Source organism: Cynocephalus volans, chromosome 10 (genome assembly GCF_027409185.1).
Source record: "Cynocephalus volans isolate mCynVol1 chromosome 10, mCynVol1.pri, whole genome shotgun sequence".
In the NCBI taxonomy this organism is placed as follows: Eukaryota; Metazoa; Chordata; class Mammalia; order Dermoptera; family Cynocephalidae; genus Cynocephalus; species Cynocephalus volans.
The window spans coordinates 17281757-17295566 of NC_084469.1; the positions used below are offsets into that span (position 1 = coordinate 17281757).

The following is a 13810-nucleotide window of genomic DNA, read 5'->3' on the forward strand; positions in this document are numbered from 1 at the left end:
GGTTTAAGGCCAAGTAAGTGTGTTTAAATATTTGCAGTGGTTCTCAAAGTAGATAATACAGTTATATTGTAACTGTATGAACAGAAATAGTTGTACTTGTAACCTGGCAGTATTTAGTTGGAGAAGAAAGTTACAGGCTTCTTAATGTTTTTTTTGTCAATTTGGGTGACCATAGAGGCATGAAAGTGACTTCACCTATAGCTGGTTGGTCACTATCTTTATAAATCCATTTGCTGGTTTAGCCATTGTCTTATCAATATCATAAATTTGTTTTTACCTCTGACTCCTGACTTCTTCCCACTGTCTTTTCCTTGTGTACAAACTGATGGGAATAGAGAAAAGGGCAGAAACCTTAGATATAACCAATAGCAGCCCTTGACTTCTGTTACAGATTTCAGAATCTTCCTTAGCAGTATCAAGGAGAGAGATAAAGTGCTTCATATTTTCTTTTCCAAACGCTACACAAATACCTAAAGACAAACAAACCACAATATGCAAAGCTAAGGCTGCTGTCTCCCAATTAATTAATGGTGATTCAAGCATAAGATTACGAAACTTTTATGGAGAAGACCAGATACCAGGGCAATTCTTTTCTAAGCTTTTAGGGAGTTGCTCTTATTTGTTATACTGTTCAAATCATCAAGGAAGCCAGCTGTTTATAATCCATGTGGATTATTTTAATATTTACTGCAGGATATTCCATGGCACTGTACAAAAAGCAAGATCATGAACATTAAAGCTGATGGCAGGAAGCATGTATGAGGTCCACAAACATTGAATTTAAATCATTTATTCTCACTGATTACTAATTATACTACAGAGACTAATACAGTATTAAAATATATCATCCTCAGTAAATGAATCTTTACTTAGAAAACTGATAGTTACAGGTAAAATACAGAATTCTGAACTTTCATTTAAGAATACAAATTTTATGAAAATTTTAAGAATTTTTAGAATGGGAATTATAAAAGTCAATGCTAAAGAAAATTCTACTTTCAGATAATATGTTTCTTAAAATATTATGAAAAATATTCTTTATTCTGAAAACAATGTCAGGAAAGAATACCTGAGTTTCTTTAAATCCACTAGTTCTAGTTCCAATTGCTGCTTTGGTAACAAACAGTAAAACACATTTGCATTTAACACTGCAATTACCTGTCAAATAAGACAGAAAAATGTTGCATATGCATTAGGTTGAACAATAGATATATTTTAAAACACAAGGTTCTTTCACTTAATCTTGATTAAACTGGACTCCACACTTCAGTCTTCTTATATTCTAAAACCATTTGGAAACATTTTTCTTCAAGCCCTGAAAATCCACTGTAATGCCTTTATCAATAGCCATGGTAACCAAATGAAACTAGTGTTTTGTGGCCTTAATAGTTCATACAACTTAATATATTTGAAGGTGTGATGAAGTGGCTCCATCTTTCCATTTGTTTATATGGTCTGAAATCACAGTTCTGCAAAGCGGACATGTTTTCTCTCTGTTAAACCATAAGGTGATGCACTCTTCACAAAATATATGCTGTAAGGTAATTAAGAACTAGATTTTATACTTGATAAACATTTAAAATTCATCACGTTGTAGAGAATCATACTCCTTAGAGCTGAAAGGGATTTTGGAGAACGCTACTTCCCTCATTTTACGAAATGAGAAAATGGAGAAAGTATGACACATTTAAGAAAACAAAGAGTAGTGTTAGTGGTAGAACCAATAGTGTTCTTGTAACTGTATTATCCATTTAACCATTTTTAACAAAATACATCCTATCCCCTACGTGATACCTTTAAGATTAAATATAATGACTTAATAGCTTAATAAAGTCTGAGTTACCAGTAACTGCTATAAAATATAGGAAAGGGCCTTGCACGATCCAATAACAAATATTGGTATTGTTCTAAAAGACTAGTATCCAATTATAAAAATAGCCTGTTTTCCAATCACTTTGGTATTCAGTCTGCCAGTTGATTATTTTTCCCCCTGCATACACTCCTCTGCATAAAAATTATCAGAACATAAGGGACAAGAATTAGCCAATCTACCAAACACCTAATCACAAATAAATTACTAGTATATACCCTGAATGCTTCCTTCTACTAAACACTGTAGATTCTTTTGCCTTATAATAAACATAAATGTAACTTTTGCAAGTCACAGAGAAGTGTTTAGGTTGCTTAAAAATATATAATTACCTGACAGATGAGAAGAATTGGCTTCTGAAATTCAGCTTGACATACTGAACAAATATCATCCACATCTGAACACTGTCTCTTGCTGGCAGCCACTCCATAACTCTACAAAGATAATAGCTCTGTTCATCTACAAACTTCTCTTCCCTGTTCCTCAAATACATAGGTGAGGCTGTACTTCTCAAATCTCCCTGGAACCAGGCATTTCAAAACTTTTCCAAAGGATACAAACAATTCAAAGCTCAACCACATATGTAGAACCACATCTTGACTGCACCAAGGTAAAATCATTAAATAATACATAATAGGATCTTGCAAGATAAGTTAGGTCCACTGGATTCCCAAATGATGACATTGCTTCAAATTCAACAAAACTGGCTTAAGAGACTAAGCAATCTGAAATGTAACTATTATAAAATCTATATTCATGTATTATATGACCTAGGACTGCCAAATTAACCCCTCTTATTACCTATGGTAGTGGTTCATGAAGTCAATTCAGAGCTTGGCTGGCCAGTTAGTTCAGTTGGTTAGAACACAATGTTGGTAACACCAAGGTCAAGGGTTCAGATCCCTGTACCAGCTAGCTGCCGAAAATAAATAATAAAAATAGATTTCTGTGTTCCACAGATTGAGTAGGCCCAGATATATTGGATGTGACCCAGAAATCTGTATTTTTTTTTTGAAAAGCCTACAGGTTAAGTTCAAAATGAAGGTTTGGGGGCCACTGAAAAGAGTCCTGCCACTAAATCTAAAAATAATTTTAATTACTATCCCTTATTATCACAAAAGTCAGAGCATTTAGTACTAGGGAAGAATGATAAAATTTTACAAAGGAACTGTATCTGCAAAATGTCACCTGGGTAGAATGCCTTCAGAACTAACTAACTGGGGCTGGCTAGTTAGCTTAATTGGTCAGAGTGTGGTGCTGATAACACAAAGGTCCAGGGTTTGATCCTTATACCAGCCAGCTGCCAAAACAAAACAAATTGAACAATAATGCAATTCTTCGAATTTCCTTTTAATGTCCTTAAAAAAAAATTTTTTTAAAAAGCTTTTCACTTCCTCACCAAATTTAGCAGAACTTAGTCATTAACCAGAATGACAGTTAAGAATCTTCAGTGAAATTTGGAAGAATCAAAATGTTACAAATGAGATCAGCTTTCTGTAGAAATGATAGGAAGAAGGTGGCTTAAGAAACAAGTTCAGTCATGGTGATGAGGGTAAAGCATGACTTGCCTCGATGTATCTGAAGTTATGATCTAAAGTTCTTGTACTAAATGTCTAGGGCTAACAAAATCAAACTAAAATTCAAAGGATAACAATATTAAAAATTGAGGGGTTTTTTTGAGGCTGGTGATACTAAAAATTCCAGAAACAAATTAGGATACTGTTAGATTATCTTGGTGCCAGTGTCATTTAGCAGAGTACACTGCAGATACTTATGCTGACAAGCTTTTAAAACATCTCTCTTGTCTGGCATTTTGGAGACTGCCACCAAGTGAAGACTTATCCTGATGGTGATTGCCATCTCCCTGGTAAAGTTAAAGGTATATACATGTTCAGGACATCTCAGAAGACTCAGGAATAAATCAGTGTTGATGACTGATATTCTTTATACTTCATTTGTCTCACAGAGAAAATAATCAGGGTACTTTTTTAAGGGTATTTCAACACAAATCTTGTTAGATTAATTATAGTAACATGGCTGATGTTCACATAATCATCAACTGAATTAACTCTGACAAAGCTGAACTCTGAATTTTATTGTCTTGTCTAAAGAAAAGAGAAATCTGCATTGGATGTAGCAAAACTTGTTTCTACGTTGCTAACTCTAAGGGAAAAGGTATCCTGGCCAGTTAGTCTGGTCCACTTTGTAGACATAAACCTTTTTTATTTTCATTCTTATTTATTTTTAGTCTTTGGCAGCTGGCCAGTAATAGTATGGGAACCTGGACCTTGATGTTATCAATACCTCACTGTAACCAACTCAGCTAACCAGCTGGCCCTATTTTTTATTTTTTTCAAGGTTAGTCAAATGAAGGACTGGGAGTGGAGAAGGAACAAAGAAATCTGTAACTGGTTGTGATCAATTACTTGTAAACACCACCGCACCTGGACCAGCTAACCTTTCTTATTTTTAACTACATTATTAGGTTGGCTTTCTTGTAAGTCAGTCCCCTCAGTCCTGACCAAATAATCGTTTAAGGATCTAATGGACTGCAAAGCTGAGGATCAAACCCTGATGTAGGTACCGAGAACCACTGAGGCTACTAATAGTAAATTAACCTTCTTTATGACATCCCTGCTCTGCAATTTGTAACATCAATGGGTTCACATAGTAATCAAGTTTATAAATGGCACTGGAGTCTCAATTGTTAAATTTCATGTTGTGAGCTTATTTGAACACACAGAATTTAGTACTGGGGAAATTTCCTCCAGTGAGAGAACCACAGGGGACATGAGTTTTGATAGTGAGCTTTCTTAATGTACACAAATTATAGTGGAAGCATTTTCATAGAAGCTAAATGAGTTAACAGAAATACACAACGCCACCATTTGTGGATTTAAAAAGGAGGAGACCCAAAAGTTCATGACAAAATTTTTAAGGAAGTGTTTCTAAACCCTTAAAAAATGTCAAGTGATTTTGAGAAAAGACACTCTCAAATACATAAGCACTGCAATTAGCAGGTATTTGTCAACAAGCAATTCAAGAAACTGATCATAGAAATAAAACTCCTAAATCATATCCCTAAGTGCCAAAGTACTAGAAAATAATCTCAAAGTAAAAGAAAAAGATCATCTCATAAAATCCATACTTGTAAAACTGCTAAACAAAAAAATTTCTGTAATGAAGAAAGATAAAAGTGTTTTTCTTTAACTGATAAAAAGACTTACTGGTCGTGTAAAAAATATCCGCAAAACCCGTCTGAAAGTTCTCAGATGTCCAAAAAAGTCCAAAAGCTGAAAGATGAAATGAATGAGATAAATTATTAATTTGAAGAGCCCTATCTGCTAAACCCAAAGATCAAAGCTGAAATCCTTTATGGTTTTTTTTTTTTTTTTTAATAAAGGTTTTCTTTTCTTTTTTTTTTTTATTTTTGTCATTTTTTCGTGACCGGCACTCAGCCAGTGAGTGCACCGGTCATTCCTATATAGGATCCGAACCCGCGGCGGGAGTGTTGCCGCGCTCCCAGCGCAGCACTCTACCGAGTGCGCCACGGGCTCGGCCCCATTTTTTTTTTTATTTTTTTATTTTTTTATTTAAACTATCATTTTTTTATTTTACTAGAGCTTTGTGGTTTCTTTTCTTTCTTTTCTTTTTTTCTTTTGGTGGTGGTTTGTTTTGTTTTTTTCAGCTGGCCGGTAAGGGGATCCAAACCCTTCATCATGGTGTTACAAGACTGTTCTAACCAACTGAGCTAACCGGCCAGCCCCAGCTGAAATCCTTTAATGTCAAGTTCTCATATTAAGCTAATGCTTACTATCACATCTAATATCATTCTAAATATATTTAAAGTCTACTGAATATTTTAGTCAATTTATAGATTTGAGCCAACTCTTAACCAAGGTGAAGTACATTTAAATACCTAGAGTTACAATTTGATCTAGAAAAATATAAACTATTTCAAAGAGAAATTTTATCTGGTTCACATGTTTTTAACATTTAGATTGTAAAGTTTTATAAAATGATTATTAAGTTGAGGGTAGCACACATGGAACAGGACAAGATGCTCCACTAGTTTGAGAATTATGTGTATGACAAATGTTACTTTTGAGGATGGGTATGTTCTATTCCACTTGTTTCCCTCCCTTAGATAATCTATGCTATGTGGGGGTCCATTCTCCCTGCCCCCCAAAAAACAGAACCACTGGATTAAGATAGATAGTTCCATTTCTAAATATAGAACTTGCCATTACTGCAAACTGATATAAACTATAAAACATTTAAAGAGAAAAGTAGTAGAGTGTAAAATCAGTAAATCATCTGAATCACCGAGCAATAACAAGATTTATAATGTCACCTACTTTTAGTATGAGGTAGAGTAAAGCCAGCAATATCCCAAGACTCCATCTAATTACATTACCAAATTCTCCATAGCTTATAAGGTAACGAAACCAAACTGGTATGGGAACAAAAGTTCGGTAATACTGACACAATTCTTCTAAAAGCATGTACCAGTAACCCTAAAAAGGAAGGAAAAATAAACAATAGAGCTACCCAAGCTACTTAAATAGCACAAATACTTAATATTGCATTGAGATGCATTATAAGTATATAATAATAGAATAACTTAATAATGATTAAGATTATGACTGACAACCTCAGCCTGGTTCTCATTAGTCACTGGGTGGTTTGCTTTCAAAGAATTTCTAAATAGCATAGCGAAAATGTTCTATGTATATACTACAAGTAAAACTTATATGTTTTTGCTGTTTACAAAAATTTAAAGTTTTTATCGAGTATGGGAAGCCACTGAATAATTGTGTATAGCCAATTATCAATTGACAGTGCCCTGGAGAACAGAAATACAAATCTAAATACAGTCATGCACTGCATAACGACTTTCCGTCAACAACGGACTGCATATATGACTGCGGTCCCATAAGACTGTTATGGCTATCATACATGTATGTGTGTAGTAGGTTAACCCATCGAGGTCTGTGTAAGTACACTCTATGATTAATATTCACACAACATTAATGAAATCACCTAATCATGCACTTCTCAAAACGTGTCCCCATCAGTAATACTTTCCCATATATGAGGTGGAGGACTGATTTTTTATTATTCTGAAGCAAATATAATTCTGATTTTATCCAAATAGATAAATATTTAAGTTCAAGTCCTTGAACAAATGGTTGCCAGGCTGAGATTATATAATTAAAATTAGGTTATTTAGCAAACCGGAAAATCACAAAAGGAGTCATTTAAACGCAGACTAAGTAGGATTAATGTGATTTGCTAACATCATTCTATAAAACATAAATTAGTTTCTTACCTTGGATTTAAAAGGCATGATGAAAGAAGGCACCAATAGAATAAGGCATTTTAAGTCCATGAAGAGGAATTTCAGAATGAAATCTGTAATTCCAACAATCCAAAGTACTTCCCAGAAGCTCAAATGGTCCAATGTAGGGTTTAAAAAAACCAAGCTAACAAGAGAAAAATAATTTACCAGGGCAACATATAAAAGTATTGATAAGAATCTCAATTTGATATATAATTTTTTACTTTAATATACTTTAATTTGATATGTAAAAAATATGAGTTTGGAAGATAATGTCATTGTTCACATAAATGGAATGGAAGATCATTTTGCTTATTTTAAGATGTTTTAAATGTTTGAAGTTCAAACCTTCCTTTTATAGAATAAAGTCTTCTTAACTTTTCATAGTTGTCACCTTTCTAGCCTGTAAACTAAAAAATTCATTAATACCAGACATCTGCTATTCTCTCCTCAACCAACTCCAATCAGGATTCCATCTCCTCCTTCCCACTGAATTGCTTTTGTCAAGATCACCAACTCCCTCTGTATTGCTAAATTGAAAGATCATTTCTTTTTTTCTATCTTCCCTCCCTGAATTATTTTAGACTTATAACACCACATTCTTCTAGTTGTGCTCCTATGTCACTGATGGTTTCTTCATAGTTTCCTTTGCTGCTTCTCCTCTAATTGTGGTCATGTGTAGTACTGGATCCTCTTCTCTATCTACATTCTTTCCCTGGTTAGTTTTGCCCAGTCCTGTGGTTTTTAAATATCAGCTATATGCTGATAACACCAAAATTAATAGCCCTAACCTCTACCCTGATCTCATGTTCTAGTTCTAGAAAAACTTCCTTAATTTTTCTTGGCCTCTCAAACTTAACATGTTCAGAACAAAATTACTGATTTTCCCCTAAAAAACCTCAAAACTTTCTTCCCCAGTCTTTCCCAGCCCAATAAAATGGCACCACTATTCAGCCAGTTGCTCACACTAAAAACCCAAAAGTCATTCTTGTTTTTTCTCACCCACCTACCCAATCCAGTTCAACTGAGTGATACTGGCTCCACCTCCAAACTATATCCCAGATTTATCCATATCTCCAACTCCATTGAAACCAGGACTTCTAATTAATTATCTGATAAAAGCTGAAAATTAGGAACACTCCCATCTGACATGGAAACTTATCAACTACTGTCCTTTAGTGAGTCATCTCCTTACTTCTAGAAATAAAAAAAGACCAACAATAACAACCTTATAATACTAACAAATATTGATTATATAAACAAAAACTTAGGTACCAAAAAAATTTAAAATTTATTGAGCACCTGCTATGTGCCAAACCACTGTCAATACAAATCTGAATAAGTCACTTAAAACTTAAAAGGAGACAGGTAAAAATTGAACTGTAATAAAGTAATTATAATGTGCAAGTAAGATATATGCAAAGTGCTATGGATACATGAATTCATAAAAAAAAAAGTGATTGTGTACTTGGACCAGTAATTACCTGTAATAAAGTGACTGAGAATGAAAGGTGTAATATAAAAGAACAGAAGATCCTGTTAAGAATACCAGTAACCACACACACTGAATCTTTGAGGACCTTTCCTGAAAAATAAACAATTTTATAATTTGTTACTTTGAATTATGCAAGAATTTTAAATATCATTGAACTGTCTTAACGACTAATTAACTTAGAACATTTTTCTAGACTAATCTTACTAGAAATACAGAATACCTGTTAAATCATAATCACAGTCACTCTGTTTCATATATCTTTAGTGAATAAAACAAACCATGTTTAAACAAAATTTAAAAATACAAGTTTCTTCACTGTATGAAAAACAATACCTATGTTTCAAAGCCAAATATTCTACAAGTTGACATAAAGGACCCACCTAGAGCAAACTTTACCTCTGCACACAGAATATCAAAAATGCATATGTTAATCAAGGTTTATATGCATAATTTTTTAAATTCTCAGATAATTCAATAAGGCAATTTATTTATTTATTTATTCTGACCAGTAAGGGGATTGCAACCCTCGGCACGGTGTTGTCTGCACCACACTCACTACCGGCCATCCCTATATAGGATCCAAACCCGCAGCCTTGGCGCTACCAGCACCGCACTCTCCTGAGTGAGCCACGGGGCCGGCCCATAAGGCAATTTATTTTTAATCTCACTTTTAAAGTCAAATTTCAATTACTAGCTTGATTTTTATTAGTTTTAAACTGAATTAAATCTTTGTAGTTTGATTAGTTCTACTATAAATTTCACAGATATAGCCCTGTAAAGTTGCATTAAGGTGAAATTTTATAAACTCACACTATTTTTCCCAATGACTTATATGACTAGGACTCTTATAATTTATGCTATGAAAAAACTCCTTGAGTTTAATTTTCTTTAAATAAGAGAGCCCTAAACAGTTCAATATCCATTTATTGAGTGATACTTTTTTTGTTCTGTGGCTACCTGGCATGGGGATCCATGACATTTTATTTAGTTATTTTAAATTATATAGTGCCACAACTCAAGTTTTTAATGGAGATTATATTACTTAATATGGTCAAATTAGCTCATAAAACATAAAGGAACTTGACAAATCAGATCAAATAGTGTGTTCTAAACTTTAAATCCTGTCTACTTTATCAGGAACTAAACATACAAAGAAAATAAAGTGAGGCAATTGGCATTAGGACAGATAATTTATTCCAGGTCATTTAGATAAATTTAATATATCACAGACATTATAATATATCCTGTTATTTCCTATTTCTCTCAGAGGTTATTTCCTATTTCTCTCAAAATTATTTCTCTAAAATTCTGCAGAGAGAAACTTAATTTTTTTAGTTACTTGTTATACTTACTCTTAGAAAAACCTGATTTACAATGCTTTTGTTTGCATACATAAAAGTTGTTAGCAGCCCAATTCCAAGAGAAATTCCTGTTAGAAAATAAGTCCCAGTTAATTGAAAGAAAAAAAAAAATCAAAGGACTACATAAGTTAATAATGACATGAATTAAAAGGAAACAATTTAAAAGTTAACAGAAAATAAGTAACTGAAATGCATAAGTAGGTTACCAATAAAGAAATAACATTAACTGAATTTAGCAGTTAAAGAAGTCAATGTTTTATTATATGCCCTACCTGTTATATGCTGCATAACAAGTTTGACACCCAGAATCAAAATATATGGAAGACTTTTTTGCAACCACTTGAAGAGATAGCGGAATTCTGAGAAGGAGCTACCACCATGTTCTCCAGACTCCGTGGCAGTATCATCAGGCTGCCTTGCTTCACTGTGGGAGTCACTCCGTGAGCGACTGTGTATGCATCCATGGGTACAGCTATGGACACCTGACCGTATATTTCTGGAGCTTGGATTTTCAGCACACTCTTTAGGTATGTTGTTTATCTGGATATGAACATCTCCAGAATGAAGACGAGAACCTTCTATCAATCTTGAATGAACACACTGGGAGGCTGAGGCATCATCACTGCCTGTAGTTCCTGGAGGACTGCGCAGTTGGCTACAGTTGGCTTGCATGGCCCTTGAATACTTTTTCTCTGATCCAGATTTCTTTGCTTTAGGGCTCTGTCTCCTAAAAAAATCAAACAGCAGAAAATATTCTAAGCGAACAGTTAAATACCAGCAATGTACTGCTCACTATGTATCCTTTATTCACTAGGGAGTGGCTGAAAATCAGCAGATGAATTTTCAGATTATCATTTATTACTAGGCCCCTTCCTCTTCCCTTAATGCCAAGGCTCTTGGGCCCTGTACAAATGAACTTTTAGGGAACATTTCGTTATGGGAAAAAAGTTGAGTTTCAGATGCCTCCAACTGTCCAATGGCAGAGGGCATCAGCAAAACAGTCACGAAGTGTGGGTGCCCAGCAGACGTTAATGAGCACTAGTACTCATACTGAATCCTTGACCTTTACTCTGTCCAACTGGAGCAGCTTCATCTCTGATGTAGAGTCTACATCAAAGAAGTTTCATAAGGAAGAGTGAGTCAGTATTTTTTAATGCTTGGAAATACTAGGAAGAAAAAAAACAATCTTAATACCTTATTAAATATCATCATAGATAACTAATAAACATTTCATTTAGGTGACCTACAAATTTCGTCTTATGCTGAAACAGCTTTCCCGAAGCTCACAAGGTATCCAGTAATTAATGGTGCTACCAAGCTTATTACCTCTCTTCCCAAAAGAATGTTATCTAAATATCTTTAAAATAGGGATACTTTGGGGAGTCACCATGTAATTGCTGGATGACTCTTTAGTCTGAATAAGGATAGTTACACAGTCTGCCCAATAAAAATGCACCTGTAGTTGTGTGTGTGTGTGTGTGTGTTGCAGGGAGGAAAAGAGGGTAAGCAGTAGGGTCGGAAAAGAGAACACTGGCAGGGAAAGATCTTAGGACTTCACAGGACGAGGAAGGTGCCCCAGTCGGAATCCCAGCTGACGATCCCGAGCCAGCGCCGTGCTTTTTGCCGGTTCTCTAGGAGGAAGCTAGAGTTAACGTCAGGGCATGTTTTATGTCATCCTATTTCGCTCCTAGGTTGGAATGCTGTTGCAGTCACTGTGTGGCGGTTTGGGTTTTGGTGCTTTTCTCTAAAGGCTTTCGCCCAGGCTCCGACGCCACGGCTGCTAATTCCTCAATCCTGTGAAGGGTGACGTTACACTGGGCAGTTTCGGTGTCTTTTCTATAAATAGAAACAGAAGTGCCCCACTATCCTTAATGCACAGACAAGGAAAAGGAGAAAAACGGAAAAAAAGTAAACATAACTCTTCCGGATCCCCGAGGACAGAGTTCTCCACCCCCGTCCGCGCCTCGAGTGCCTCAGTTATTTTCCCCGGAGCCCCTCCGCCGCGGCCCCTCGCCGCCGCCGCCGCCTCCGCGCGCTTCCCCCAGGCCTGACCTCTCATGACCAGGAGCGGACGGAGGCCTCGGCAGAGACAGCGGAAACAGCGGCACACGCTGCCTCGAACCCTTCAGCCAGAGACATCATCGTCAAGCCCCCCGGCGGCGACGCGCGCGCTCCCCGGATGTCCTCACGAGCGCGCCCCGCCCCCGCGCCGCGCGGTGCCGAGACGGGCGTGCGCGCGGCCGGAGCTCGCGGAGGGTGGGGCTGTTGGCTGCGGGGAGGAGCCGACTGCGGGCGTGTGCACTGCACGAAACGTCCCCGTTCCGAGTTGCCCGTGTGTGTGCCGTCCACCACACGCCCCGGAGATCCTGGCCGTTTTGAGGTTAACAATGTTTAGGCTCCGGGAACTTGCCGTCGGAGGCGGGTCCTGGAGCTGGGGGCCGTCCCGGCCGGGTCCTCCCCTCCCGAGGCTGCTCGTCTCTCGGTACCGGAGCTGAGGAGCCACGTTGGCGGGGCTGGGCGGAGCGAGAGCGCGAGCGCTAGGGCTTCCGGGGTCGGGTGGCGCGAGCTTAACGCTTGACCCACTCGTGGCTGGGCGGGGAAGTTTTCCCAGAATCGGGTCTTCGTTACAATCCCGAAGTTGCGCTGCGTGAACGAGCCCCCGCCCGAATCTGAGCTCAGAAGCAAAGTACGGGAGCGTTTGCGTGGGGGTGGAAGTGGAAGTAGGATTTGAAAAACACCGTCTTGTGTGCGGTATAGGGAGCTCTCCTGTCCTCGCAATCGTGCTGTTAATGGAAAACTTCGAAAACTTAAAAGTTAAGGGAAAAAATGTTTTTTTTAAAAAATCCGCCTTTATGTATTCAATGCAGGTCCCTCACAAGCGCTAATAATAGCCTTTCAATTCTGAACCTCAAGCTTCTTCCTACATGTTGTTTTTAATCTTGTATTTGTAGACATTGATGTTAAGTAACAAACATCCTTTCTATAGTTCATGAAACTAAGTATTCCACGCTATGAGGACTGAATTTACCTGGGCGGGGGGTTCCGTCTTTCCTCACTAGACTTAACTTTTTTTGGCGACTGGCCGGCAAGGGATCCGAACCCTCAGCCTTGGTGTCATCACACGGGGCTCTAACCAACTGTGCTAACCGGCCAGCCTAAATTTGCATACCTGTACATACGTTATCAGATGAATGTCTAGTGAAAAAGTGACATTTTGTTTTTATCCACTTCCTGATTTAAAACCTTTAACAACTACCTTGCTCAAGTTAGTTTGCTGGCATGCGATTTTTGAGACTCTTTAACTGTAAAATTGTTTGCACTTGATTTTCTCCCACATCAAAGTACAACTGGATCCACTGTTTAACCTTAATTATCTACTTGGTGGCTGTTCTTAAATCAGGTTAGTTCTATTACCAGATCATTTCCCTTGGGTAGAAAGGCACTTAAAAAAAAATCCAAAACCGGGATTAGATCTGCTTCTCACTGTTTAAGAAATTGGCTTTTTTGTTTCTTGTTTTTTGTTTTGTCAGTTTGGTTGTTTGACATACAGTACTTAAGTCTTTCTGAGCTTTTCTAATGTTAAGTCTTCCTAACAGATTAGATTTCTGGGTCAGAAAAGCTGAGGGCCAGGCTCTGGGCTAATGAATTTTCCAGAGACTTATTTGTGTATATTCTACTATTACAACTACTACGTGGATGTTTTTATTTTAAACTTTAAAATGTATGAGAATTTAGGAAAACAA

At 36.9% G+C, this 13810-nt stretch overlaps 1 protein-coding gene across 2 annotated transcripts; it reads right to left on the minus strand.

Annotated features, from left to right (window-relative positions):
* Positions 1-655: 655 nt before the first annotated feature.
* On the minus strand, positions 656-12533 carry RNFT1 (ring finger protein, transmembrane 1). 2 transcript variants are annotated; one of them, XM_063109068.1, is made up of 9 exons: positions 12120-12533; positions 10340-10794; positions 10059-10135; positions 8696-8796; positions 7203-7356; positions 6229-6387; positions 5098-5163; positions 2203-2304; positions 656-1534 (listed from the first exon to the last, which is right to left on the minus strand). In XM_063109068.1, the coding sequence occupies exons 2-9, from the start codon at positions 10737-10739 to the stop codon at positions 1400-1402; spliced, it is 1194 nt and encodes a 397-aa protein (XP_062965138.1). In that variant the 5' UTR covers positions 10740-10794; positions 12120-12533; the 3' UTR covers positions 656-1399. The 2 variants fall into 2 exon arrangements, with proteins under 2 accessions (XP_062965138.1, XP_062965139.1); XM_063109069.1 differs by lacking the exon at positions 12120-12533 and adding an exon at positions 11987-12069.
* Between the last annotated feature and the right edge of the window lie 1277 nt (positions 12534-13810).

What these genes read in the sequence shown, in the direction of transcription:
- RNFT1 (XM_063109068.1), bottom strand. Translation starts at nt 10,739, where the DNA reads ATGCAAGCCAACTGTAGCCAACTGCGCAGTCCTCCAGGAACTACAGGC. An exon ending in TCATGCCTTTTAAATCCAAG is followed by an intron (nt 6,388 to 7,202) that starts GTAAGAAACTAA and finishes CTTCCTTTTTAG; the next exon opens with GGTTACTGGTACATGCTTTT. An exon ending in CAATTCTTCTCATCTGTCAG is followed by an intron (nt 1,535 to 2,202) that starts GTAATTATATAT and finishes ATTACCTTACAG; the next exon opens with CATATATTTTGTGAAGAGTG.